At 38.4% G+C, this 27,994-nt stretch overlaps 1 protein-coding gene across 1 annotated transcript in view; it reads right to left on the reverse strand.

Moving 5' to 3' along the window:
* PAWR (PRKC, apoptosis, WT1, regulator) overlaps window positions 1-21,771 on the reverse strand; it is a 50,483-nt gene extending 28,712 nt beyond the window's left edge. The window contains exons 1-2 of the mRNA XM_009701070.1: window positions 21,679-21,771; window positions 8,770-8,898 (exon numbers count right to left, since the gene is read on the reverse strand). Coding sequence (XP_009699372.1) covers window positions 8,770-8,898; window positions 21,679-21,771 — 222 coding nt within the window. The remainder of the gene's footprint in view (window positions 1-8,769; window positions 8,899-21,678) is intronic.
* Between the last annotated feature and the right edge of the window lie 6,223 nt (window positions 21,772-27,994).

Here is a 27,994-nt window from a genome sequence, read left to right on the forward strand (position 1 = left end):
TGACTCAAAGTAGGGATGCCCAACCTGCATCCTCACGGCTACACATCACCGGCCAAACAACTTCATCTGGCTCACAGCAAGGTTACAGCCATCTGCTTTCCATTCGGTCTCACGTTGGTAACTGCTAGCTCTCAGCTTCCAGATTTCTTCGGGGCAAAGGGGACCACCATTTCACTCGTAAGCACTTCTCGAAAGCAGCGGTATTAGATACTGCACACGCAATATAGTTGAATCAGATTTGCTGAGTGTGTGCAGATCCTTTGGGAACGTCAAACCCACTGAACATGCACGGATCAGCAGCACTACACATCGGCACACATATACTAAATTTGCTCACATAGAGGAGAGGAGGAGGATTTTGGCAGAGAAACCTATGGTGTTACAACAATGTCTATTACATAGCCCATTCAGCTGACTCCACTGTTTCAAAACTCCATTTCTATTAGAAAACATGCACACACAATTTAACTAAAAGCTAGCAATCTCATTTTCGCAAAATAATTCAGTCAGTGTCTTTAAAGCCTCCAGTTATACCAGACAAGACCACCATACAACATTATTACTCCTAAACTCAGAGAAGTTACCTTGCAGATTAATCAAAAAGTTACTACATAGGGTGGGGCTTTTTTCCAGTCTCCAATAATACAGATAAAAAGCATTTAAAGAAAATTAAGACTGCAAAGTCAACCAATTCAGAACAGGTCAGAACATTGTTGACTTACGCAACTTTCATTCAATACTGCCTGTCCTGACACCACCACACAATGTGTTTTTCCACAAGACCTCCTAGGTGGAACACAAAGAAGACTACTCAGTGATAGTGTTCAGTATTCTGTGTGTGTTTGTTTTTCACAAAGTGGTCACCATGCCTATTTGCTGCTATTAACATACTCAAACTGCTCTGAATACATGCCCATATTGCTAGAAACTACTTGAGTGATGGCCTGATCATACGTGATCACGGGAAGATGGGATTCCTGTGTTCCTGTTTTCCTTATACAGGTCACAGGAGTAATTTGGGTCTCCCAAGCCACACCACCCATGGAAGCTAAACATCTGAAGCACCTGGTTCATGTCATGAACTGTACAGTGCAGTAAATTCCCTGCAACTGATGTCACTTACTTTAAAAACACTGCACACAGAAGATTGACTTGAGATGTAAATATATTTTAAAAATTAAGTGATTTGTTAATACTTAAACAACATTGAATTTGAATACTTTTTATCCCATTGTTATGGGAACCTTTCTAGACATACAATAAGATTTCCTCATGAGTCTTCCTATTGCATTCACTATTATTAGTATTCACTAAGCACTTGAACAATAACTGTTTCATACCATCTCTGTGAAGTGGATCACATTCTTAATCTGCAAATAGAAAACCCAAGATGAGTATTATCTAGTAATTAACTGTCAAATCTTAGAGTCCCACAACCTGATTTGGCAGAACTACATACAACTTCATATACTCAAACACAGCTCCTCCTAATTTACATATTTCTATATTTTAATCACCTTTTATTTACTCACTTCTTTAAACAATACTAATATTATAGTCATGTTATTATGTAAAATAATCCTTGGCCTAACATCTGAAGAAATATAGCATAGAAAATAAAACACACGCCTTAATACATTTGGGCATGCCCTGTAGCACAACTGTATTTTCTCTACGGACAGAACACCAAGTCACATCATGACAATATACTTACAAAAGATTAATTATTACTCTTGAATGTATGCACACAGTTCTCCTTTGCAAGAACTACACGAAACCTAGATGCAAAACATCTTTGAAAAGCTGTGGTCAGGTATGAATAGATATGAGTATCATTACCACATACTTTGGATAACAGTAATTGTAAAATGATGTTGTATGGCATTACATGGCTGCACAAAATAAAAAGCCAGGAAATGCAAAATAAACTTACACTGCAGTTTATACCTGTTAAGAAGCTTATTTGGCAACATATTCTTGGCCTAAGATTAAAGTACAAAACTCTGGGGAAGCTTGTGTCAAGCACATTTTCAGCTGTTTCCTAACAGAGATGCACGTAATGCTTCAGTTCCCTCCATCCCTCACAGTTTGTCATACAGCTAAGTCATCACTAGAGATGTTTATTCCCAACTTTATTTTATTTACTGCTTTCAGGATAGCTTGTAAGGTGCCTCTATCAAATATCTACAGCTTTGTAACACTGGCATATATCACTGCTTCAGAAAATTTCAACATATTGGGTCACACCTAAAGTAAAGGATGCTATTTAAGCAATCAGAACTGCACCAGAGCACTCTGGTGGGAATTATCTTTGGACTGCCTTCCTTTTAGAAATTGCCTGCAATCTTCTGGTGAGACGTTAAGCTTTTTTACCACAAAAGGTTAAAAAAAGATCAGATGTGGTTTTCCTTCAATTTTCATAGGCTCTTGGACGACTTAAAACTAAATGCACAAGTCATAACTAAATAGTCATGCTAATAAATCACGTTTAGATGACTTCAGAAGCCATCTAACCTATTCACTACTGAAGTTAACTATGACAAACTCAATCTGCTGTGGCACAATTTTACAATTATACCATTAGGTGAATGCTGACTACATAGACATTTCATCATATCCTCACCTCCAATCAACAACTAGGATTCTTTCAAAGCTACTGGTAATTGCTACACTAAACAGAATGATTATCCAAGCATCTATCACAAGCTAATTTCTTGCAGAGAACAAAACCCTGCGTTGCTGCTACGGAGAGCAGCGAGAGCAATCCAAGACACGGCAATACTACTGTGTATGCAAGTCAGTGTTGTGAGTTGAAAACTAGAGCAACTTCTTTTGTTGTCTTGGATTAACGGCTCGACAGGAATTCAGTACTACGGTCAAGCTTTAACCTGTCTACTAATGCATGTAATTTGAATTTCAAGAATATGATACAACATAAAGACAAGGTTCAGTGCCTCAAATGAAGCAACATTTTTTGTCTAGCAAAGCTTTCTAGTGTTGTTGACTGTGATTCAGTGTGGATGTTTAACTGTCTCAAATGTATCTTACAAAGTTATATCTTGCATAAAATAATTTGGTAAGATTCAACATCTTAATTTCTTGAATTTCTGGTTGCTGCACAATCTAAGAGCAATACAGGGACTCCAAGAAATGCCAATTACCATTGCATACACAAATGAACGGTTTGAACAAGATGATCGCAATTTCTAACTAGAGTGCAAGGGTCTTGAATGAGGTCCTGGGCATCGCTGCACTCTATAACATGCAATCAGGTACAGCGAAACACTTGGTGTGGTTTAACAAAACGAGTGAGTCCTGTCTCCCAGTGGGGTCCCAGGCTTCAGAACACTCGAGAAGCAAAATTCCCCTACCAGTTTTGTGCCAGCAATACATATTCAAAAGCCAGTTTCTAGCAGATGACCACAGATCGATCTTTGGCAGTCATTCCAGACACAAAAGGTATTGGTAACTGCGATAGCTATGATCTGCAGTTTCTTAACTTGGAATTAAGAAATACACTGGACAAATTTTGCTACTTTGTGACAATAAAGATCAGCATTCCCTTTTTATTGCAGGACACTCATTTTTATAAATCGCTTTCACTTGAAGGATTCAGAGTATTTATTTCACAAGGGTTGAACCTCATTATCTAAGTGACTCAGAGCTTCCCCTTTTCATGCTCACAGGCACAAAAACAGGTATCTCACGCTCTAATTGATCCTTATTTCCACGTTATGTTAGTAGCAAAAATCATTCTGACATGCTTTGTCCAAGTTTGCCAGGGAGAGGAAAGGATTCCAGCCCATCTAATTTTAGATGCCTGCATCTGATCTAGTGAGATCCCGTTCGTCACCAGTAGGGAGAAAAACATACACCTAGAACACAGTAAACCGTATCCCCATGCCAATGTCGAAAATAACTCTGAAGGTCTCAAATATCTTGTTGTTTCTTGATGCTTCTGCCAGTACATATTTACTCAACTATTCCCATATCTTACACTTAAATGTCAAACTGTTCACAGCTGATTAAATTTTTTGTAGCGTGTTCATACAGTGCACAGCACAACAACTAGCATTCACAGACACGACAACATTTGAAATAAAATCCGAGCAGAAAGGAACCAAAGATAACATGAAGCAAAGGATTTCAAACTCCTTCCAAGGTATTGAGAATGACAGTTCTGTGTGATTATGGCATAATTTCCAGAAAAAGAGTCAGTTGCGATTTGAAGGTTTTAAGGCATGGAAGACCTACGCATGTGTCTCCCACCGCAAGACTTTACGTTGGCTTTGGATTAATCTTCTCAGTCTTCCCAATTTGCTCTCCAATCTTCCAAGAACACTGCGAAGTAATACAGACACCACAACATGCTATCACACTGAGGTATCACTTCTGTCATGACACAGAAGTTAAGCCTACTGCCACAGGATTACACCAAGAAGGGCATGTATTTGTGCATCTAGTCTCCTAAAATATTCCCCAAACAACTGAATTCCAGGAGGCAGGTGACCGTGGTATCAGCACAACCTGAATGCTTTGATGTAAAGCAAAGTCCTTACCTATGGTGTTTTTTGGTGGGTTTTTTTTGAGCATTAGCACAATAGTAGCATTTTTCCATGTTCTGGAACTCAGCAAGTCTTCTAAGAGACTTAAAAAAAAATAATCAGTAAACTAATTGTTTTTCCAGCCAAATCTTGCATGTTTTTTGATGCAAATTATCTTTATATTGCGTACATACTAACACCTTCAATTAAGAAAAGACATTCATTACCCTGAACACAGTATCATTTATATCCAACTGCAAGAAAGACATTGCTATCAAATATTTTTTCACTATTTTCAATTTACCATCTCTGCTAAGTAACAGCTAGATTTATATAATTGTCAGACTCCACTGATGCCTAGTTAAAGTAGTAACATTAGTAATGTTAATATAGTAACTTTAACTATGCTTCTCCTTAGCATTACAAGCTTTTAGCTAATTTGTAAGAGTTCTAAGCTTCATTACACACAACTTATCATTCTCAGTCTGCATCCCCATACACATCAATGAGTAGTCCGCAGCACTGTGACTCACAAGCCGAGAACCACCGAATTGCAGCATTAAAAATAGGAGGAAAATCAAACAAGGAAGTCAGAGTCAGATGTAACACTTGTGTTTGGGAGCAGATTTAGCATTGTTTCACCTGGTGGGGTGTGGCTTTACATACTATCTTTTGCTAAAGTTAAGTGACAGTTTTGATTGTAATTGGTTTTCAATGTTTACGTTGCCAGACCTATCATCTTCTGTACTTCCAATATAAAATAATTGAGAAGTCGATTTCAGCCAAATAGTTCTGCTTCAGGGAAAATACTCTCAGGTCTCATGTATTTTTAGATCTATTCTTAAACAAATCTCAGATCTCTGTGCTTTGGATCAAGGACTTCAAATTCAGCCAGTTTTCAAAAAAGTGCATTTTGTCCATGAGAAGGAGAACAGCAACTTCTGACAATGTTAAAATAGAACTGAAAGATCAGCTTAAGGACTGGACGTAAAACATTAATCAGCAACATATTTGCGCATCAAACATGAAGTCAATATTCACTGTCTTATTTACCATCGTCACAGTAATTATATATTTACAAATTTCATAAAATGGTAATAGAACGGAAAAATCAGTGAAAACATCTATAACTACAGAAATGTATTTATTCTGCTTAGTAGATAGAACTAAAATAAATACTGGTCAATGGCAACTAGAATTGACTGAATCCTTAAATCTACAACATACACTCTACTTTTAAAAGCAGAATTAGGCTTAACTTGCACTGAGTAGAATCAAAAGGAAACTAAGTCATCAAAGCTGAAATAACACTGCTGTCAAATTCTGTTCAAACTGGGAAAGTTGTAAGTCTTCTAATAAAAAGCAAGTTGACAGAGTCAGTAATAAACTGATTAAGCCTTAGCAGCTACAACTTTCTAAGGTTCCATCTGTTCTGTACATGTGCCACCCTGGGTCTCTGCCAGATCGGAAGCCTGGGACTCTCTTCTGTATTGTCAGTGATAGGACACCCCTGCTGTGCTCTGTCAACAAAGAAGTAGTGCCTCTTTGAGTACAGAGGTGACAAACTTGGAACCGTCTAGGATATAATTAATACAGACAGCCTTGTAAATAGAAAGGGAGATTGCTGGTCAAAAATAGAAAATATGGATTTAAAAAACGGAGCATGGGAATATAGCCAAAGCATTACGTAATAGTATCACTAGGGAAAACCAGAAGTGACAACTTTTGGAATATTTGCAGAAGAAGTGAAAACAGAGTGAACACAATAAGACAGAGTCTAACAAACAACTTGGAACAAGCATAAAAATATTTCAGAATGAGGAATCCTGCCAAAGAATCTGCAAAGACAATAGATCAAGTTATAAGAGGCATACTCAGAGGAGACAGTTTCTCTGCAGAAGTATTTTTGTTGGTTTTCACCACTGAAAAGCATGGCAAGGTTCTCACATCAGAGCACCTCTGCATGGAAGACTCAAAGGGTCTGTTTCAAACAGAAAAGCTGGTAGAACTTAAAAACAAACTAACAAAATGAAAAAAAAGGTAGTCGCCAGAATGAAAAGGTATTTACTCTTTGAACTTTGAAGAAAACTATCGATGTTACTGCAAAATGTAATAGCTAAACTACTCAAGTACATATATAATCTCTCACTTAAAACTGCCCTAGTACCAGTGGTTAACATAATCACTAAGAATATTCTAAAGCAGACCAGAGAACTATAGACCAGTAAGCTTGATATTTATACTAAATAAAGTGGTGCTAGTAAGTCTAAAACAATTAGGGAATAAGTGAGTAAACGAGATATCGTGTGGAAGTCTCACTAGGGCATTTGTAAGCTAGTTACACTTCACAAATCTAATACAGCTTTTTTAAGTAAAAAAAAGTCCAGAAGAGAAAGTTGGTTAAAAGCCTACCGCATTTCAAAAAGGCATTCCTCAAAGCCTCTTAAAGAAACTAAGCTAAGCTAGAATAAGAGCTAATGTCCTTTTGTGAACAAATCACTGGTAAAAAGACAGGAAATAATGGTGGACTCTGATGGTCAGCTTTTGCAGTGGATGGAGTACCCAGAAGAGTTCCACAGGAATCTATTCTGGGACCTGCGCTTCTCAATATATTTGGGCAGGAGATGTCCACAGATGCTATTCAGAATGGAAAAGATGAGGGTCAACTGTGAAAACAAGCAGGATTTCTCTATTGGGAGTGGCTGGGAGGTGAAACAGGAGATGAAATTTAGTGTACATAAGCACAAAGTGAGACAAAAGGGTAAACAGGCTTCTAAATTTACATATCCATCAGCCTCTGAGCTTGTTATTACCACCCACAGATAACTCCAAAATGTTAAAAGTAGACACACATAACAAAAATAGTAAACTCAGTGCTCAGCAGACAAACAGGCAGATATCAGGAATTGTCAGGAAAGAAACAGAGAACAAAACAAAAACCACCACTAAACCACTCTACAACTGCATGCTGTACTGAACTCTTCAGTTCTGTTTCCTGATGCCAAATAAAATTATAGTCAAACCAGGAAAAGTACAGAACATTATTGAGTATCTCCTGTACAAGGAACAACTAAATAAAACAGAATTCTTCAGCCTAGAGAAGAGGCAGCTGAGAAGGGTCATGCTCTCCCTGCGGCACTCAGTCACATAAAGAGGAACCAGTTGCTCCCCATGTCTTCCACTGGGACACCTTGGTGAAATCACATGGAAACAGATGGCAAAGGACAGGTTCAACTTAAACAAAAGGAGACTGTTCTTCACATTCCAGGTAATTAAGCTGTAGACTTCTTCGCCTTAGGCTGTTCTGAATGTTAAACGCACTCATGAACATAGGAAAGACTGGGCAAAATTTCAGAAGGAAAGTGCATCCAGACCCACTGGGGTCAGTGATGCCCCCTCCGGTTATGGGTGGTTTGAAAAATATCACCATGTGCTTCCTCTGCTCCTTATTTTTCTCCCTATGCACGTGCTACTGTCTCTGTTAGAGACAACAGGCAGAGCTGGATGGCTTCCTCAGTGTGTACCACTGGGGCTGCACATGCCGTTAGGTAACAGAAGAGGAGGAAAACCAAGACTGGCAAAAGAGCCTAAGGGCATGAAAGGAAAGAGAACGTTTCCCACAGGTCGTACAGTATACAGAAGGGGTGTATGGGGCATAACTGGCAATGTTTTCATGGCGGGGGGGAGCTGCACGACTGAGTGTAACCCGTGGCAAGGGGATTGGAGAACAAAAAAAAAAAAAGGGAAAAGAGGTTTCACAGAGGCAAGGGATGTTTTCCCTAACAGTGTGCATGTTTCTTTTGATCCCCGAATGAGTAATTGGAAGTTTGTTTATTGACAATAAATTAAATTAGGGAACTGGGTCCTGAATTGAAAAAGTGTACCTCCAATTAATTGAATATTCTAAACCTGTGAGCATTTTTCACTTGAATCTCAGGTTCCTCTTCCTCTCATTGAGTAGTAAATTCTATGGTGAATATCAACACCATTACCTTCAAAGCCCCTAGAGAAATAGAGGATTCTGTTGTCAGAACTAGGTCTCAGCAGTGTTGAGTTTGGGCAACGGAACCTCATACTCTGTCTTTAGTAATGTGACAACCCCTGAACTTCAAGGTTTGTTTCCTTATAGGGTATAATCTACTGTTAAGTACAAGTCCAAAGAAGTAGGCAGTATAAATTTTAAAACCGTGTAAAGTATAAAAATGAACAAGTGTTAAGATCTCACCTGTAACAAGTATGAGCCAGAGGTATCTGCACTGGAGCTCTCATTTTGTATCGTATTCTGTTGGGTAATAGCATCCTCCTTCTTTCGCTCCTTCTGCCCTGCTTCATCATCTTCATACTCATCAAGGCTCTAAAACCAAAAATCTTCAGTTATAAAATAGTCTTTGTATGTTGCTTCACATATTTCACAAAATTCATGCATCAGTCAGTATTTTCCAAGATTAATTTCATACTTCAGAAAAGTTTAATTAAATGTGTACATGCTTTTCTTTCCATGGATATTGATATCTCCAATACAAGAATAAACTTTGACAACTAACTGCTTTTTCTTAATCACAAAAATAAGAAATAATCAAATCAAGATCCAACTTGACAAAGCTTTAGGCAATGTTGTCTGAGTTCAGTGCTAATCCTGCTGTAAGCAGGAGTGTGGACTACACTTGAGGTCCCTTCCATTTGAATGACTCTGCAATCCCGTTTGTCATAAGCGATAGTTTTTACCTCAACATAAGAGATTTTGAAGAAGTATAGAAAAGGAAAAAAAGAGTTAATTATGCTCTTCACTCAACAGCTGACTTTTTTGATCCAGTAGCATCTGCTGAGATCAAAGGCTCAGTCTCTATCACCTACCTTAATTTTGCTGTCATTTTTGGTTTTGTCTTTGAAAATTTACCATTGAAAATTAAGTAATTTAAAAATTAGTTGGACAGTCATTAATTACTAACAATTAACACATATAAAACATTTTGGCTCTTCAACATGCATGTTTCAATCTAGATTTGCTGAAATACTGGGATTCAAAAGGATTAAGTTTCTAAAGCACTGGCTGCTGACAGGTGAGAGACAGGAAAAGTACCTAACTCACTCACTCACTAACACTGCCTCTGTTCTAGCTCAAAGCCACGCTGAGGCTAGGGTAGAAATGTGAGGACTCCAATCAGCTTTGGACTAAGTCAGCTATGTCTAGATCAGTCTGTTAATTTAACATACACAAATTTACAGAGAGAAAAAAACCCCACATTCTCATGTTTAGAAGACCAACTTGAAGCAGACATGAAGCTCCAAAAAAAATTTGATCACAAGCTGTTTTGCCAGCACTCTGCATTAAAACAAGAGGTGTGTGAGACCTAGTTACAAAACCACAGGGAACTAACCATTCTAAGACATCCAAAAAAGCTTCTAGATTAATGTGCAATAGCTTGAGAAACAGAGAACAGGGCTACAAGAGAACAAAGATGAATGTCAAATTATTTCAGTGGAAGTTTCTACTGCACAAAACCCAAAATCACTATTCTGAGGCTTAGATACTGATGACCTCTGACATCATCCTATCCAAAGGACATAAAACTAGTGAAAAGCATATAATGAGAACGCTGGAATGCAGTCCTTTTTAAAAGTAGAACTAGTTTTATTTACTAGCTGAAAATAGCACTAGTATCCAAAAAACTAACTTTAGCTGCTCCAAAGCAAACGCTATGGTGACAGAAGTGCTAGAAAGCCAACAAACTAGAAAGGTGTACATTTCCAAAAGTGAATATAATAAAGTGAACATAAGTGAATCTGAATAAAGGCCATTTAAATTCTCTACAGTAGCAGTCATGGCAGAATACTAATGCAATTTCACCAGTCTACTTCTAGCCAACATCTTAGTGCAACTGATGTACACCTGTCTACTCCTCTTCCTAAGAAAAGGCATACTTGAAAATTATTACAGATGAATCATTATACATTCAAAACCACTTTCAATAAGTGGTCTTTTCAAATAAAATAATTATAAATAAATACTTAATTTGGTTCTCTCAGGTCCATTTTTAACAGAGCATTTAACAAACACTGTCACAGCACATTCTAGGAGATGATCTTTAAATCAACATCCCTTACCTTTTATAAACCGTAAAGCTTAAAAATTTTGGTAAGATAAACTTAATTCCGTATCCCAATTTATACCATTACCCTAATAATCCATTCTGAAGTGACAAAAGAAGAAATTGAGTGATCTTCAGCTCTTACAAAACCAGTCTTATTCAGAAAGAACTACAAGGCTCACAGAAGGTATCACATAAATTAAGACTAAATGTCATGGAGATGAAGAATAATACTGTGTTCGAAAAACAGGAAAACTTTTGGATTGTTCTTCCGGTCTCCAAGTTGTTCGTGTAAGAGAATGGAGATCTCAGATAAACTCAAAGGAAAGAGAGAGTTTGACATGAGTTTGGAAGAGCAGCCTCTAGTAAGTGTAGGAGAAAAGCCACTGGAGACAGAAGAGACCAGTAACTTCACACACCTCAAAAAAGTTTTGCATTTTCAAGGAACAAGCGCTCCTTCCTTCATAAATTCTCTCCTTCTTCAGATACATGCTTCTCATAAGCTTTCCAGAGACAATCAGCATTCCACAGAAATATTTTTCTCTGAACACAATTACATCTGTGAGGAAGAATGTTCTCTTTTTCAATATAAGATCACCTGCTACGAACTATTCTCTTAGCAGTTTTGGACAGGAACAAGATATCATAATCTGATACGAAACTTCCAGCCACAAAATTGTAAACTAAGCATTTTCAGTTAGGATTTGCCAGCAATGTCCATTCCCACCCTTTCCCTTCTTCTCAGGAAGGTCCAAGATCACAAAAGACTGCTAATCAACACCATCAAAAGGTATTCAACCCCCCCAAATAATTCACATTTCCAAACTTACAGGCTTTCTTCCCAAGCACAGAACAGTTAGCTGAACAGTTTATGTAAATCTAATTTGCAGCATATAACCTCTGCTTTAAAGGTTACTGAGGCTTGCTCCTGCTCCAGTTCCCTTCACTGGAGCAGGCCCCCAGCCAACTGGGGCCAACACAAGTTTGAGCAGTGAGAACTAGAGGTGCAGTGGGTTTTTATTACTTCTTATAGATGAGGTAGAAGAGACATGGACAGGTTGATCCTCAGCATTTGCAGCCCATGCGGCACATTTAGCCAGGGTTGTCAATGCCCTCCTGCCCTAAAGCAGATTACTGGGCACTGTCAAGGACCCTCTGCGGTTTCCCAAACACAACGGTTGCATTCCCCTTCCAAACATACAGACTACGCACATACCTGCGCACTAATTTAAACAACGTCCATGAGACGCCTGCTGAGTACAAGTCAACATGACAATGACTACACAAGTTTAACATCTTACTGCTTTTTATTAAAGTTACTAAGTTTTGTTTCAATAACCATTAACCTTAATAAGGAAATCCATTTGTTTTGACTCATGATGAAATCAGCTTCCTTATGCAAAATAGTACTTTATGTTCAATATCCTGCTTACATACTTCTCCATCAATTTCAGTTAGAATGCTGATCTTAATGCTACTTATATTCTAAGCTAACTTTTAGAGTAATAAAAAAATCAATAAAAGCCAAGTTTCAGTGGACAGATTATCACATCACAGAACCATAGGATGATTTAGGTTGGAAGGGACCTTAAAGATCGTCCAGTTCCAACCCCCTGCCATGGGCAGGGACACCTTCCACCAGACCAGGTTGCTCAAAGCCTCATCCAACCTGGCCTTGAACACTTCCACAGATGAGGCATTCACAACTTAATTATTACCAAAAAAATTAAAAAGGTCCAAAGTGGTGTTACACACTTTAAAAACCATTTTTGTTCAAACTGCCCTGCAGCTGAAACTGTCTCAGCCCACAGGACATTGCAATCAGATGGATTAGTGCATTGCTCGCATTGCGGGCTTCTCCCAAATACCACACTTTACTTTAGAAACTAGTTTCACATCATTGAAAAAGACATAAATGCAGTAATTACTTTCTCTGTCAGCACAGCAGAGAAGTGGACTTGTAACCACGGAGGTGTAATTCTGCCCCATTATATAATTCTCTCTGTCCATTCCCTTCCCCCAGCTTTTTTATTTTGCTGCTAGGCACATACCATTTCAAATTCTTATGTTCCATTAAAATCATCTGAGTTCTGCACAGCAGATATTCAATGTGACATTCCCACATCTGATCTTAATATAAGGAATCCACAGAAATTCTTTAGGTTTTCTAGCATTTCAGTAAATGTTTGAAGCTGTAGTATAAACATTTTTCTGTAGACCTCTAGTACGGAAAATACAAGCAGAGTAAGATGCTTTCAAAAGAATCAGACTGATGAAAGAAACAGCCACAAAGATATCCCTGCATTCCAGCGCACCACCAGCCTGCAGTTTAAGGAGACATTGTCCAAAGAACATTTCTAATGATTCACTGGTTTGCTTCCCATAAACATTTGTGCACTGCTAAGAACAAACAAAAATTGGGGAGGGACTGCCTTTTCCCATGAAAACAAGCGGTATTCCCACATGCAAAAGAGCAGCTTCTGAGCACACACAAGCTGCTCGTGCCAAAGAAATGGTGCCGAGTCAAAATGTCGCTGTCCCAACCCCCTTCCTGCACCAACTTGCTTTTGCCTCCCAGTTCTGCTGGCCCAGCAAGTACCTACAAGCTTCCCAGTTCGTTTTGGGAAAGGTCAGGTAGGTTAGTTTCAGCAGTTTTAATTAGCCCAATTGATTTTGCCTGAACCAGGTACAAGCCCATTCAAACTATTTATTCCGCAGAACTCCGGGAATGGATGCACTACATCAGCTTTTTGAAAGTGATAAGCACTTGGGATAATAACATATTTAACCAGTACAGCAAGATGTGCAAACAGATACATACTCTCAGTAAAACCCTGTGTTCAACTTCACATTGGGCAATAAACAGGATCTTCCCAACACAAGCACCATCAGTTATCTTGACTTTGTTTTTTAGCTTCTTAACCATGCTAACAATCTAGGAGAGGAAACAAATCTAGGCTTCTTCCCATTTCCCCAAAATGACTCTGAACAATTAAAAAATATTTTAGGGAAAAAAAAACAAAACACAATTTTACCACAAGGACATTTTCCATGTTTAGTAAAAGTTCAAAGTGCACTATCACAACTTCATATCAAGATGCTGGAAAAGTGCAAAGGTTTCTAGTAAACGTAAACATTTGCTAAAACCTTCCACAGTAGAAATACAAGACAAGATATAAGAATTGTTTTTAACTCTGAGAAAAAAAAAAAAATGTAACTAGGCAATTAACTACAACAAACTATATTTTGGGAATCAACATTGGTTTTCCCTCAGCTGATCCTTCAGAAAAACCTGGAAAAGTTAACTGCAAATAAAAAAAAGACTATTTTACACATCGTCGCTTTATAATCGCTCTTCTTCCTGCAGAACCAAATGCATCCTTGCTTTACCATGCACAGCTCTGGTTAAAAACCATCTTCCTACCTCTTTGCACAGTGTCAAACCTTTGTCACCACCTCCCAAAACACACAGCAAAACCAAGCAAAAATCCCAGACCTCAATGATTTGAGATTATGTTACCTTTCCCCTTCAGAAAAACTATTTTTAATCATTCTTTTTAAACACACTTTTATTATAATGTTCAGACAGTACCCAAAATATTTAAGTAAAACGGGTTTACAGCAATGTAATCTTTTATTGGGACAACAGTATAATTGGGTAAATTGCATCTTTTTCACTACGCAAGCTTTTCATCAGGTTTAGCTTGCCTAAGTGCTTTTCTTTGCAAGTTGAAAAAACAGCCTTATGGAGGTGAAAAGAGCTCATATTATTTGCAGGACCTATCTAAAACCTACAAACAGTTTCAGGGATATAGATTACCCAGTAAAAGATTTTATTTTTTTAAGAATACTTGACCTTCATTCTCACGTTAAGAGAGTCCAAAAAAGGATACTGAACTCGAACACCTTATCTGAATGATCTCTCTGCACTTCTAAAAGTCTACATATCCAAATGGAGCAGTCCAATATCAACAATTAGCATGATCACAAGCATGGATTTTTAACCCAGAAAAAGGAATAAATGCAGGAATCTTTGGCATCTGAGATCAAAAGAGACCCGAATGCAGCAATGGGTCAGGGACCAGCAGGTGGGCCAGGGACCAGCTGACTGCAGCCATAGGACGCCCTCATCCTTGACCACGCTGCCAACAAAGCAATCCAAAAAGATAAGCATCACTCAGAGATCAGCAAGATGTACATCTTGCTCTACAAAACTCATAGCATTCCTGATTGTAAGTTACATTCACATTTTGCTTGAACTCTATCCTTTTCTCACCCATAATGAGAATTTACAAGTGCCTACTTTATATACTCAATTGTATTTCAGAGCAAATATAATTTTTAAATCCACTTAGAAACGTTTCTGGGGAAAAAGAAAAACAACATATTTGTCTGTATTAGAGCAAAATTACAAAGTATTTTGAATTCTTTTAAAGCTTTAAGTAAAACATCAACTACAACAACACTAGAATGTGAATTATCCCTCATTGTAATAACAAAAAGCAGCTATGTCTGCAGTTTGTTATTCAGCAAAATACACTGTTTGGCCACCACTGTCTTCAAACATACCACAAGAATGAGTTCAAAAGTCAAATGTTTAACTTAAACTAATCGCCAAAAAATCCTTTATCACAAGGCTTGTTAGGAATGACTGGTGGAAATGCTCAATTTAACCACTTAGTATGTGATATTAATATTGAAGTCACAGAGTAAAATGCCAGGGATACATGAGAAACTGCAAAAGACAAGCTACCTAGCATTACTAAAATCCTTCCAGAAAAGAGAAAAACGTAATAAAAATATGGATTGGCAAGCTATCAGAATTAAGCACCAAACTATTTAATACTACACTCAAAGTTAGCATCTTAGAGCCTTTTCTGATTGACCACCATCTAAGAACAGAAGTACCAACCAGCAGAATTGACTGAAGATCCTTATGCAAAGAAGTCAAACTGCTGACACCTGTTTCATGGGGAAACTATTATATGAATACAATAATGACTCATTCTAAAAAAGGTACCAATGCCTTGCTCTCCAAAAGAAAATAAAAACCAACAGCAAATAAAAGGGCTAAGAGAAAAGCAGCCAAATCCTGTTCTTGCTGTTGGTATGATCCACAGGCAGTTCCAACCCACCTGTGGCTTCCAGAACTACAGGGCCCAGACTTCAGATACAGTACAACTCTACGTGCTAGAAGAGTGAAATTAAACATCCTTCTCCTCCTGGAAATTTTGCACAGCGCTCTTCTTACCTCTCTGCTCTAATCAAGTTTCATTAGTGACAACACGTGTTTTCCCTCCTCTGCTGATGGTTTACATATGGTATAACATTAATGAAGACCACATTCTGTACACAGAAATCACTAATAGCATTGAACATACAAATCTGAAAGTTACAGAATGTTCCTAAAAATCACACCAAAAAAAAAAAATCAAAAATCACAATTTTGCTCCGAAGTGGAGTCAGTCACCAAACCCATCTCCCTAGCCTCCTAATGAACATTCTGAAATGATGCATCCTACCTAATACGAAGATTACAGACCAGTGGCTGAGCAGAAGAAACTTGGCAAAACAAAGTTTGCCTGTTTCAGCAAGGGGGGGGAAAGAGAGAGACTTGTTGAGGATATTTGCACTGTTCACGGAAGAAATATTTCTCAGGTTGCATCATGCCATATGTATCAGGAAACAACAATCACAGATTGCAAGAACAGAAAAGAGACCTCATCCTGGATGCATCGAAAACAAGCTATAGTTTACAGACTTGATGTCCGCCTACACTATTCTTCCTGTAAAACTTGCTCCTGTATTAGACAGGATTCCGGGAGATATTGGTATTAGAGAGTGTGTAAACTATTTAAAATGGGAGCAGTTTACCCATCCGGAACAATGGCTGAACAAAAGTCATCCAAAGAACAGTTAGATAACAAAGTTAAAATACCTGTAATCACCATTATTTTGACTTCCATTCCCATGTACTTCTGCAAAAAGTAAGCAAATAGAAACAATGCTCCAAAAGAGAGAAACATGTATTGTCATGTAAATAAAGACCATAGAGATTGAGCAGCCTTCTCTTTAAAGCCAAAAGAACAGCAAACAAATCTTGGAGAAGATTAGCACATACACTATTTCCAAAACACAAGTATTCCTTTTAATGTGACCATGTAATATAGAAGGCATCTAATTCCTGTTTTCTTCCCTAATACATCTATGGTAGTTCCAAAAAGAAACAAAGATGAGATCAGCATTTGAGGAATGTTCTGAGAGGAGATCAAACAGGTTAATCAGTGTACAACACAATTTCTATTGTCTGAATATCAAGTTGCATTTAAAATATGGTTTGTTTGATTTTTTAAAAAAAAAAAAAAAAAAATGCAGTACCATGCCTTCATAGGTTTCTGCTCTCTTGCCTAATTGTCATTTTTCTTTTTCTACTCAACTGAATCTTGCTCAGTGTTTACACACAGTGGGGGTGGGATTGGGCCACAGAGGCTGCTGACAACCAAGTGAGCATGGACAAGCCACGACAATAGAGTCAGAACCAAATCCAAGGGAAAAAGAAAACTTCAGCACAATGCTTTTTTGAGAGTTGTGCTGCATTTCATTTGGGAGCTGGACCTTCTGAATCCATAGAAAAGCTGTTAAAATTATCAACCAGGTTTTCTGCTCTCCCAGCTGCTTCTTTTGAGTACTAATATATACAGCTGCTCTAACCGGACAGATACGGGCTCTACACTCAGCCATGGGGCAGGAAGGGAGAAGAAGTACTGAGAAAGCACCTTAAACGGGACAGGCACGTATCTGGATAAAAACTGCTGAATTTGACTTTCAAGACAATAAATTAGCACTTTTGAAGCCCTCAGCACTGATGTCAGACATAGGCAGTATTGATCGAAGCTATGCAGGCAGGCAAAGCACATCTGTAGTACTGAAGCCTGCTAGGATGGCAATACCCAGACATGATCAAAAAAGTTTAAAGTTGCTGCTGCAGTCAGTATTGTAACTATTTCTTGGGAGAACGCCTTATACCTACAAATTAATCATAGCAACAATGTTGTGAAGCTGTTTCCCAACCTAGGCTTCTGAGATCACTCTTTAGCTCTGCATTTGGAAGGAAGACCTCTTCCTCAGGGGCTCTGCCAACACTTTTTATTTTTTTATAAAAGTATCTACATCCAAGGCTCCTGATGGAAATCCAGTCAAGGTTCTCACAGTGCAATTCCATGTCCTAAGAGCATGAAAGTCTTCTGTCACCAGCATTTGTACCTCTGCTTAAGGAAACTGTACTCAGAAATCACAACTCTTTTGTCCCCGTATTTTTTTGAAGTCACTAGTGATGGGGGAGTGAGGGGGGGCAGCGTGTTCCAGACAGTAATAATATTTAATAATAGCACAGTATCTTTAAGATATGAAAGTTGCACAAGTGTGTTTTTCTTTTTTTAAATCACGTTTGCTAAAAGTGAAAGATGTGGATCAGCTGCCACAGTAGCGCAAGGGCTAGACAAAGGAGGCCGATACCCTTCCACCTGAGCAGCCAGCCCTGCGCGCAGCCCCAGCCAGCTCAGCAGGTGTCTGACTGCCCGTTCAAAGGCTCCGTGGGGAACCGAGGGAACTCTAGCCACTGACTTAGGAGTGAGGAGGAGAAAGCGTGGGAGACAGAGAGTGCTGTGGGAAAGGATCATAGAAAGAACGTGTAGCTGATGCTTGGCGAGAGGGAGCTACCCAAGTAAACTGAGATTACAGCAGCAAAAATAAGCAAGCAAGCACACATCTGTTTCAATCGGTCTGAGAAGCAAAATTACGCATGATTCTTTTTTGTGGTCTTTCTGTCACTGTGAGAGTGTGCTGCCCAATTTCCCCAAAATCTTCACATTCTGATTACCAGGGCTAAGACAGAGCTGGACATACTCTGCTCCCAGAAGGTAAGAAAAACTAGGACTTCAGAATTGCAGCATGCAGACAGACAAGACTTTGCCACTCAAGCATTTCACGTGCACACTTTAAGCCCACAAAACAGCACCAGGAGGTTCAAGTACCTGAGCACAACAGTAGCATTTGAATATGGTGACCTCAGAACAGGGAGCAACATGCACAGACACAAAACCAAACCAATCTAGGTGTGAGGAAATGCGGTATGGGATCATACTGGGAGGAATGAGTCACGTCATACAGCTGGTTCAAAACAACTGCGCTCACTGGAACCTTACACTACTGTAACTCACTGTGTAAGAAAGCGACGGTATTGCTACAGCAAATCAAACCAGAATAAGGCAGGAATAAAGTAGGGAAAATGGTGCATAAATAAAAGCTTATATTCGCAAGTGCAGAAAAAGTTTGTATAAAAAAGGCAGTTTTCCATTAGTGTTTTTTTAATTGTGGAGTGACTGATAGTTTTGGGGGTTTTTTAGCTATACAGTTACTTCCATACTACATAGTATAAGTCTCGGCCAGGTCTTCAGCAACCAAGAAGTTCTTTGCATGTCAACAGATCTACCTTTTCAGGCCAGACAGCTCCATCAAATCATCAGTATTTCAGCTTATAAGGCATTTGTTATCTTGATTCATAACACCAACTATAACATGAGTTTCTCAACAATAAAGTAGGAATAAAGGGTGAAGTCCTCTTTTCCGAAGTACTCAGAGATCTACCTATTAAAGATGCTCAGGAAATTTTTTGTTACACATTAACATGGATCTGCTCTGTACTGCAGACCCAAGGCAGTGGCAAGGGTCTCCCTTGCCGAGGAACAGAATAAAAGAGCTATGACATCCCTCCCCCCCCATTTTCTATTGAGTGTAAAGACAGCATGAGGTTAAGGTTAAACCTGGTAACACAGATTAATGTGCATTGTCTTCTCCATGGTAACTCGCATGTTCACATGCATTGTTTTCTGCAGATCAAACTGTGGTAAATACACGGTAATTCAAGCTTTACCATCCCCCAGAGAAAGAAAAGCAAACAATTTTATGTATCCTGTAGGTACTCCAGGGTAGGCGCATTCCCACCGTTACCATGGAGCAGCCCTGAGCCATTCATGTGTCCCACCCGACAGTCCTGCCCTCTGAGCAAAGAGGACAAGGAGAGGAATTCGCATGAGCTGACAACGCCGGAGACAGGATTCAGAGCTCAATTCGTCTCCTGTAATAACCTGTCACAGCCAAACGATACATTAAATCAAGAAAAAATCTGCCTTTAAGAATCTTAATGCCCCCCCAAAAAACCCTCTTCCAAAGATAAAATGATGCTCCAGTAGAGGTCTTCATGTTGTAAACAGGTAGGGGAATAAAAAACAACAAAACAAAAACCCCAAACCAAAAAACAAACCCAAAACAACCCAGAAACCACCACCAACAAAATAAATCCCCCAGCCACTGTGACACTTGCACTCCAATCCAAATCAGGGGAATACAAGTGGGAAGTATCCGAGGAGGAGTCAGGACTAAGGATTCTGCTGTACATGTTATTAAAACGTGCTTTTAATTTCTCAGACTACAAGCTAAAGCCTGTAATAATGTCACTTGGAAAACAGAAGGCTGAGTGAGCATCTGAGGGTGAAAAGGAATGTTTTTACAGGCGCAGTTAGTAAATACCACTGGCTCCTGCAGACATTCTTCCTTAAATGGAAATTAACATTGCTTTAGGTTAGGGGAAAAAAAAAAAAAACAACTCTCGATACAATAGAAGTGATAGGCTAGCTATTAACCTTTTAGCACCTGCACTAAAAGATATAAAAATTAGCAGGAGACTTTATATATATATAAAAAACTTTTGTTCAATAAATCTTTAAAACCCTTCCCCTCCCCTGCCACAGGACTCTTGTCTGTATGTTTGGAAGAGTAAGGAATCCAAAAGTCTCTCAAACACTATTAAAACAACGTGGAAATAAAAAGTCTCTCTGCACATCTATGACTAACTGTATGAGGGCACCAGACAATTTAAAGAAAGGAAACTACACCAGATAGAATCAGAACTGAACCTTCACCCTGAAGTTGAGCCAAACTTTGTTTGGACACTGAAATAACTCTGCATTGCTTTGATTTTATTTTTACTTCCTATTTTTTATTTTCACATGCCCCTCGCAATTGCTTTTTCCACCCAAGAAAACAAGACTTCTCCCTCCTCCAAGATTCCTAACAAATTTAACAACATGAAGGGTTGAGGCTCCACAACAGCTTAAATTAGCCCGTGTCCATTTAGCCATACTCCAGCTCTCCCTCTTTCCTGCTCCTGTCCATGGGCATCTACCAGCCCTCAGCATCACCTCCCCTGACACTGGCAAGCCACGTCAGGGTAATTCACTAGTAGAAAGCTACCTCTGTAAAAAATGGATAGTCTTGTGTACACCTTGGTCTCGCTAACTGCAGGATTAAATGAGTGCCAGGGCCAGCAAGGTAAAGTCAGGTAAAAGCAAGGATCCAGAGCAGCCTGGACATGGAAAAGGTTAAACTCGCACAAAATTAAAGCCTCAGCAGTTCAAACCAGAGAAATACCGAAGTATTCATCTAAAAGTACATACTAATGTGGAACATTATTAACTATTTTGAGACATAAAGAGTCCCTGATAATAGTGAACACCATCTATTTTTAAGGAAAACAAACTATTGATTCAGATTTCAGCACTCTGACACATGGCCAAGGTGACTTCTTTAACCTGCAGGTTGTATGGGCTACAGAACAGTTTTCCCCTTGTAATGCGCACGGCTGCTATTACTCTAAGTAGCAACCAAAGGACTACTACAGAGCTGCAGAGCTCATCCATCCAACCAATGGAAGTTTCACTACCATGCCACGTAACACCATGGCCCCATGTTATGATTCCTAAGGTAAAAAAGCCCATCAGGAGCCAAGGACAGTAGTTTAACATGCTCCTTCTTACAGCCTGGCTCCACACGCAGCTGGGCCATGGTAGCTGAAAGAAAACTGCAACATAAACATGAGTGAGCATGATGGAGAGACAAGACAAGCTGGACTTCTTAACCTGGCTTTTCCATCAGAAACAGCATGAACTCAGAAATACCTACAGACCGGTCAAACAGCCCAGTCTCACCTTCTGCTCATCCTGGAGCCTGCACTGCCCATCGTTCCGTCCTGGCACAATGTTCACCTGTACAGGAACTGATCCTGCTGTCAATGAATCCATCCAAACCCAACAATGTTACTTTCAGACCTGTCACTTCCCCTATTAGAAAAGCAAGCGTCCACATACAACAAAAGGGACAGCAAAAGGACAGGAGCCACTAGACCTGGCCTAAGTCCTTGTGAAATTTGTATCGAATTACGCCCTCTTGGCACAGATATGCAAAAAAGTCATTAAAATATGTATACCTTGCATACATAGCGTTCCTCACATTAGTAATGTCTCCTGCTAACACATGCAAGTAATTTTAGGAAGAACTATCCATTGAAATCAAGACCGCAAAGATCATAACACAGCTATTACACTATGCCCTATGTACTACAGCTTCGGTGTTCTATTACTGCTTTAAGACAAGTTTTCCACATCTTTTTTAAATGGAACTCCTTTTTCTTGAAACAATTAGAGCTCTATTCACACTTCCATGATTTTTTTAATTGCAGTTCTGACACGGATTTATAACAAGATAAAAAGAAGGTATTGTTGATTAAGCTGTATAGTTTATGTCTGAAACGTAAGTCTGGCCTAGGATTTTTCTGGCTGTGAATCTGAACGACGCGAAACAGCTAGGTTAACATTTGGCTATCCTTATATATAATGGAGTATCTTATTAACTAGACTTGGGATCATAAGAGGCTCTGACTCTCTTCTGTATCCACTTTTTAATTTATAGTTTGTGTTTGAAGACTGTTTTTAAAATGTGTAGAGAAGGAAGAAAGACATCAGTACATCTATGCACTGTCATATTAAACACCCACAAAGGCTTTCACAGTCATTCACCACTGATATCAAATGCTCTAAAAAAGGATTTCTCCCAAAAGTCCAGTTAACATTATAACATTATAGACAACTTACTAGGTCAGTGACAGCAAAAAATCACCTTGCAAATAGGATGCAGATTGATTCACTTATTCATCTCACTGAACCTAGTAAGATTTGTTGTTTTTGCAACAAAATATGTTACACAAAACCCCAAACAAACAAACAAACAGCCACACACAAAAAAAGGGCATAGAGTAGTCTGCCTAGAAAAGCAATCTTCACTGGAAATCTTAAAGAACACATCCACGTCAGATAAATGTCAGGGATAACACAGGTACAAGGATCCTGTTGGGACAAGATGACAAACTAGATGATTCTTCAAGGTCTCCTGCAGCCTTATTTTCCAAGGTTTTATAACAGTAAAAACTTGGCAGGGAAAGTTGCAGTGGCAACACATGTAACAAATAAGGATAACAAATTGCACCAAGAAAATATTTCTCCCCACCAACCTTCATGCATACATCCCACATAAACCAACTGCAGTTGCACAGCAAACTGGGAGAAGCAAGCAGAAGAATGAGGGCAATTCTGCTAGCACACCATCCAGCAGGTATGGGACTCCAGCACTCCAGCTCTTCATCGGAAGATAGGCACACACATCAAGAGCTTCCTAAGAAGAATATTGCTCTATTCTCAGAAGGAACAGTATTAAAAAAGAAAGAAAAAGAAAAAGGTTGTTCTACACCTGCTTTGCTCTCAATCACATTCCCTGCCAATACAGGATGCTGGGGTGGTTGGAGTGTTTCTCTGAATGAGGACAACTGCTCTTACGTCATTTTGATGTACAGACTTCTTCTGTTCTCTTTTTTTTTTTAAAAGCATAGAACATCAGTTCTTAAATCACATTTTTTCCCCTCTTGACCTTATCCAATGGTCTGCATCATAGTATTAACTTCAATTACTACTAGTCTATTGTATCTACTGAAGAAGCTGTTATCCATATCCATTTCCCCTGCTTGTTTAGTCAAAATTACTACCTTTCTTACGACCTCTGCCTTCCTAATTAACATAAGCTATTCACAAGAACACTACAATAGACTTCTGTGATGAAGGTCTCAAAGATCCAGTTAAAATCCTAGGAAAAAAAGATCTGCTAAATTACACTGCCTGTTCTTTAGTCAAGAGAATTAAATAAAATAGATCTCCCACTAATTTACCAGGAACTGACATCTATCCAGCTAGCATCTACCGATCTAGATTTATGCTCTTGGATTTGCTTTTTTAATTACAAACATAATTCTATACTCAAAATCTCTGAAAACTTCTCCAGTATTCCAAGGTTTCTGGATCAGAGACTGGTTTGGTCAACTGCTTTGAGTGCAAGTTATCTGGACATGCTCACTTCCAAATGTTTATCCTTACTGGAGATGAACTAACTCCCTGGAAAATCCTCTTCTGACATGAATACTTACTCCTGTTTCCACCAGGCAGAAAACAGAAATATTTCTCAAATATGTACTCCTAATGGCAAGCACTCATCAATGTAGCATAACACCACCATCTAACCAGAAAGACAAAACATGACTTAGATTATGACCAAATAATTTTTTGAGGAACCAATGGCACATTTAAGTGAGATGGGATCCTCCAAATGAAATGTAGCACTTGGCCATGGCCACGCCACCAGACCTCTGAACTGAAAGGATTCATTTGAAGTGCCGAAACCGACTGAAACAACCACCTTATTTTGCATTGTAACAGGCTAACAGCACACCCCCACCAGTAACTCCACCTTGAGTGAGAAAGGCAAGCAGGAGGCACCAAAACCAATACTAACACCATGATAGTTGACGGCTGACCATAACCCCAAGTCTACAGCAGGCAGTGCCTTGAGGATCTCTCTGGCAGATGAATGCAGCTTCTACTGGAAGCAGGACAGGTCCAGTCCAACCTGTAGCGGTCACAGTTCTCAGTAACAGATGCTGCTGTGCACTTCCAGAGGAAAGATCTGAAAGCCACTGGCTGAATCATCTATCTCTGTGTGGAGCCAAGTGCTGGAAACATTGGGGATTGATCTGACTACACTGGCTTTGATATGTGACTTATTTATAATCTTTTTTTAAAAGAGACAAGAATTGTAATTTTTTTTGTTTTTCTTTTTAATCAGTCCAACAGTTTGTTTTATTTATTACACTCCTACAGTGCTTTAATTTGTGGTTTTCTTCAGATGCCACCCTCCACTGAGCTGCACTACTGGCAAAGCTAACCACGCTGAGCTTTTAGTTATTCAACAGCACAGACTAAACATTTACCTCTATTTGCCACAAAGCACATGCACTACTACAGTCTATTCTTAAAGACAAAATTTTAATTGAATACTTGTAAAGAATGCCTATTTTGAAACACAGCTTTCAATTGCTCTGTGAAACCCTGTGGCAAGGATATTGTGCATTCCTAGGAGGATTTAAATTAGTTTGCTGCAGAACAAAACCTGGGTTACGGATAGTAACTTGGATACAGTCACACACACGCACAAAAGAGAACATTCTCATTCCTCCTGATCTTTTTCCTTGAAAAACACAACCATCAACATGCAAAGTCCGTTTTAATAAGATAATGTGAGGGGTTTTTTGGTGAGTTAAAAATACTTCTTGCAATAGTGTTCCTAAACCAAATTAAACTTGCTTGTACTTCTCGAAACCACTACAGAATATAACTTTGTAAAATCCTATGATATTTGAAGTTGAAGCTGCTAGTTTTAAATTGACATTTGAAAACATAATTTTACATTAAGGACTGGAATTGTACATCTCAATTTCAAATGCAATTCCTGATTTTTTAATAAGATTTGAGATATGTTTGTCTTAAAATAATTTCTTACTTGTTCACTCCAATCTGATTTTTTCTCTCAGCCTATCAGTAGGGCATCAGAACAAAAACAGGCCTTAACATAAAAAAGAAACTTAAAACAGTCTCATTAAATCAAATCTTCTCAGCATTCAGTTCCCATCTTCTAAGGAATCTTCATATACATGATAATTAGTTTCCTGAAAGGCTAAGGCTTAAATGTCATTTCTTTGTGTTGTAAATGCTAATTATTCATAGTAAATAAATTAGTGATACCCTTTTATTGCTTAAAGCAATGCAGAAGCTTGAAGCAATCATACAACTGGCAAAAATTAGGAGTTCCTAAAAAAGGAAGTAAAACTTCATTCTTCACATTCCAGTAGACTTAAAAAGGGCTCCATTAACACTAACGGGGAAAGGGCCAGTGACCTAGAACTTTACTCGTGGTCCGAAACTATTAATGAAGTCTGAAGAATAAAGAGTAATGGGTATTCAAAATCCAGCTCCTGTGATGTAGCAGGAGAATGAATAAGCTGTGCTCTAATTTACTCTGACGTGCAGCACATCATGGCTGCAGAAGCAGTACGTTAGAACAGACCATCTTTCAGGAGTCACATTCTTGGGAAACGGCTGATTCCTGGGAATTCTCACACTACCTTTAGTTTAACAGGAAAATAGTTTTAAAACAAACAAACCAACCACCAAATAACTTTTCTTACACTCAAGTCATAAAGAAAGAAAAACGGGGGGGCAGGGGGAACATGGATGACACACGATACACACATCTTATTTAGCCTTATTTCAGGAGACTATAAAATCAAATGCATTTTATGGCTACTCTACCATGATTATTGAACACTATTGAGCCCTAGCCCATCCATAAATTTTACACTATGGATGTCATGTTTATTCACTACTGGAAGACAGAGCCAACCTGAGCGTGCCCCTTGAGAAGCTCCCTCAAACTGTCAGAGAAAAGACTTTTAGGCATCTCAATAGCCAGCTCTTGTTCACTAGCACATGCTTTACTGATAAATAAAAATAGAACATTGACAAGTATTAGGATGACGAAATTACTTTGAACTTTCTGCAAATTACTTTTGGGCTCCACAACTTGATCAAGCACTTTATTAACAAACAAGCCATTCCACACCATTCCAATTAACAAAGCAAGTGGAGATTTCATTTTTGTATTGCCCAAGTATAAGTTTAATATCAGCATGACTACAGAGTCAAATCAACATCAAAGGACAGACCTTATTTTCAACCTAGGAACAAAGAAGAACTTCGCCACTGGAAAGTACATATTTGAGGATTCATATTGTCTATTAAGGGAAGCTAAAAAAAAAAAAAGTCTTTTAGAAGTTGGTTTTCTGAAAGGAAACCAAGGAAATGAAACACCATTTTTGAAAACACCGCCAAGTGATGCTTCACAAACAGTAGCATCATTCAACTTACAAAACTATTGTGTAAAAAAAAAAAAACAAAACAAAACACAAAAACGACCACACACAAACCACACTATGCTGTCCATTCTATCTCTAAACATTTCTTAAATCTTTTAAGAACAAATATTCTTCTTAAAATACTGGAGTAAATATTTTTTCTTATCAGCACAAAGGCGGCAAATAACTTTTATCAAAACAAACACTATCATAATGATTAAGATATTGGGATGGACTCAAAAAGCTATATTTTTCTACTGGTCAGAAGAAACATTTAATGCTGTTTTCACATTCAAACTTAAACTTCAACTACCTATAACTGGAGAACAGATATATTTGTATATGCATTCCATAATTCACCAAGATTATGAGTCTCCCAGATGGCTGCTGCAAGCAATAGCAGAATTCTTTAAAATACTAGAAATATGTGAATATCTATCTATCCAAATAAACACTGACTATTTTTGTTACTAGAAATACTTTTGGTTCTGTAAGCAATTAAAATGCTTCAGTTTAAAGAATGAGGAACAACCTAAAAAAATATTTCCTACTTAGAATTACTACATTGAACATATCCTTTCTGGATCCATCTTGATTCCACCATTGAAAGAACAGTTGAATTAATTAAGCTCCCTAGGCCCCTGAAACATCTGGAAAGAAAAGGATCTGAGAAAAATGTAAACCAGCTTCTGAGAAAGAATTATCTGTGTCTCAGTGTAATTTTCTTTCTTTTTCTTAAAAAACAAAAAACCAAACAAACAAAAAAAAACCACCACAAAACCACAAAAAACACACACACCACCACACCAAAACAAACCACGTTCTCTCTGATATGCTTCTGATGACCAGTAACTCCAGCAAGGAGAACCAATAAAAAGAAACTTTTCTCAGATATGCTTCTGCTCACCTACAACAAAGGCAAGGAGAACCAATAAAAATAATAAATAATGCCTTATACTCCCCTTACACATTTTAAAACGTGATTAAAATACAAAATCAGAGTCATTTCTGAAACGAGGGAACCAAGTGAACAGGAGAAGAAACTAGACAGTCCATATAGCAAGAGCACATGAAGAAGAGGACTTGTTTAGTCTGCTGAAGAGGAAGTGAAGGAGCAATTTATCATAGAATCCTAGAATGGTTTGGGTTTGAAGTGACCTTTAAAAGTCATCTAA

Source organism: Cariama cristata, unplaced genomic scaffold (genome assembly GCF_000690535.1).
Source record: "Cariama cristata isolate BGI_N322 unplaced genomic scaffold, ASM69053v1 scaffold2515, whole genome shotgun sequence".
Lineage (NCBI taxonomy): Eukaryota > Metazoa > Chordata > Aves > Cariamiformes > Cariamidae > Cariama > Cariama cristata.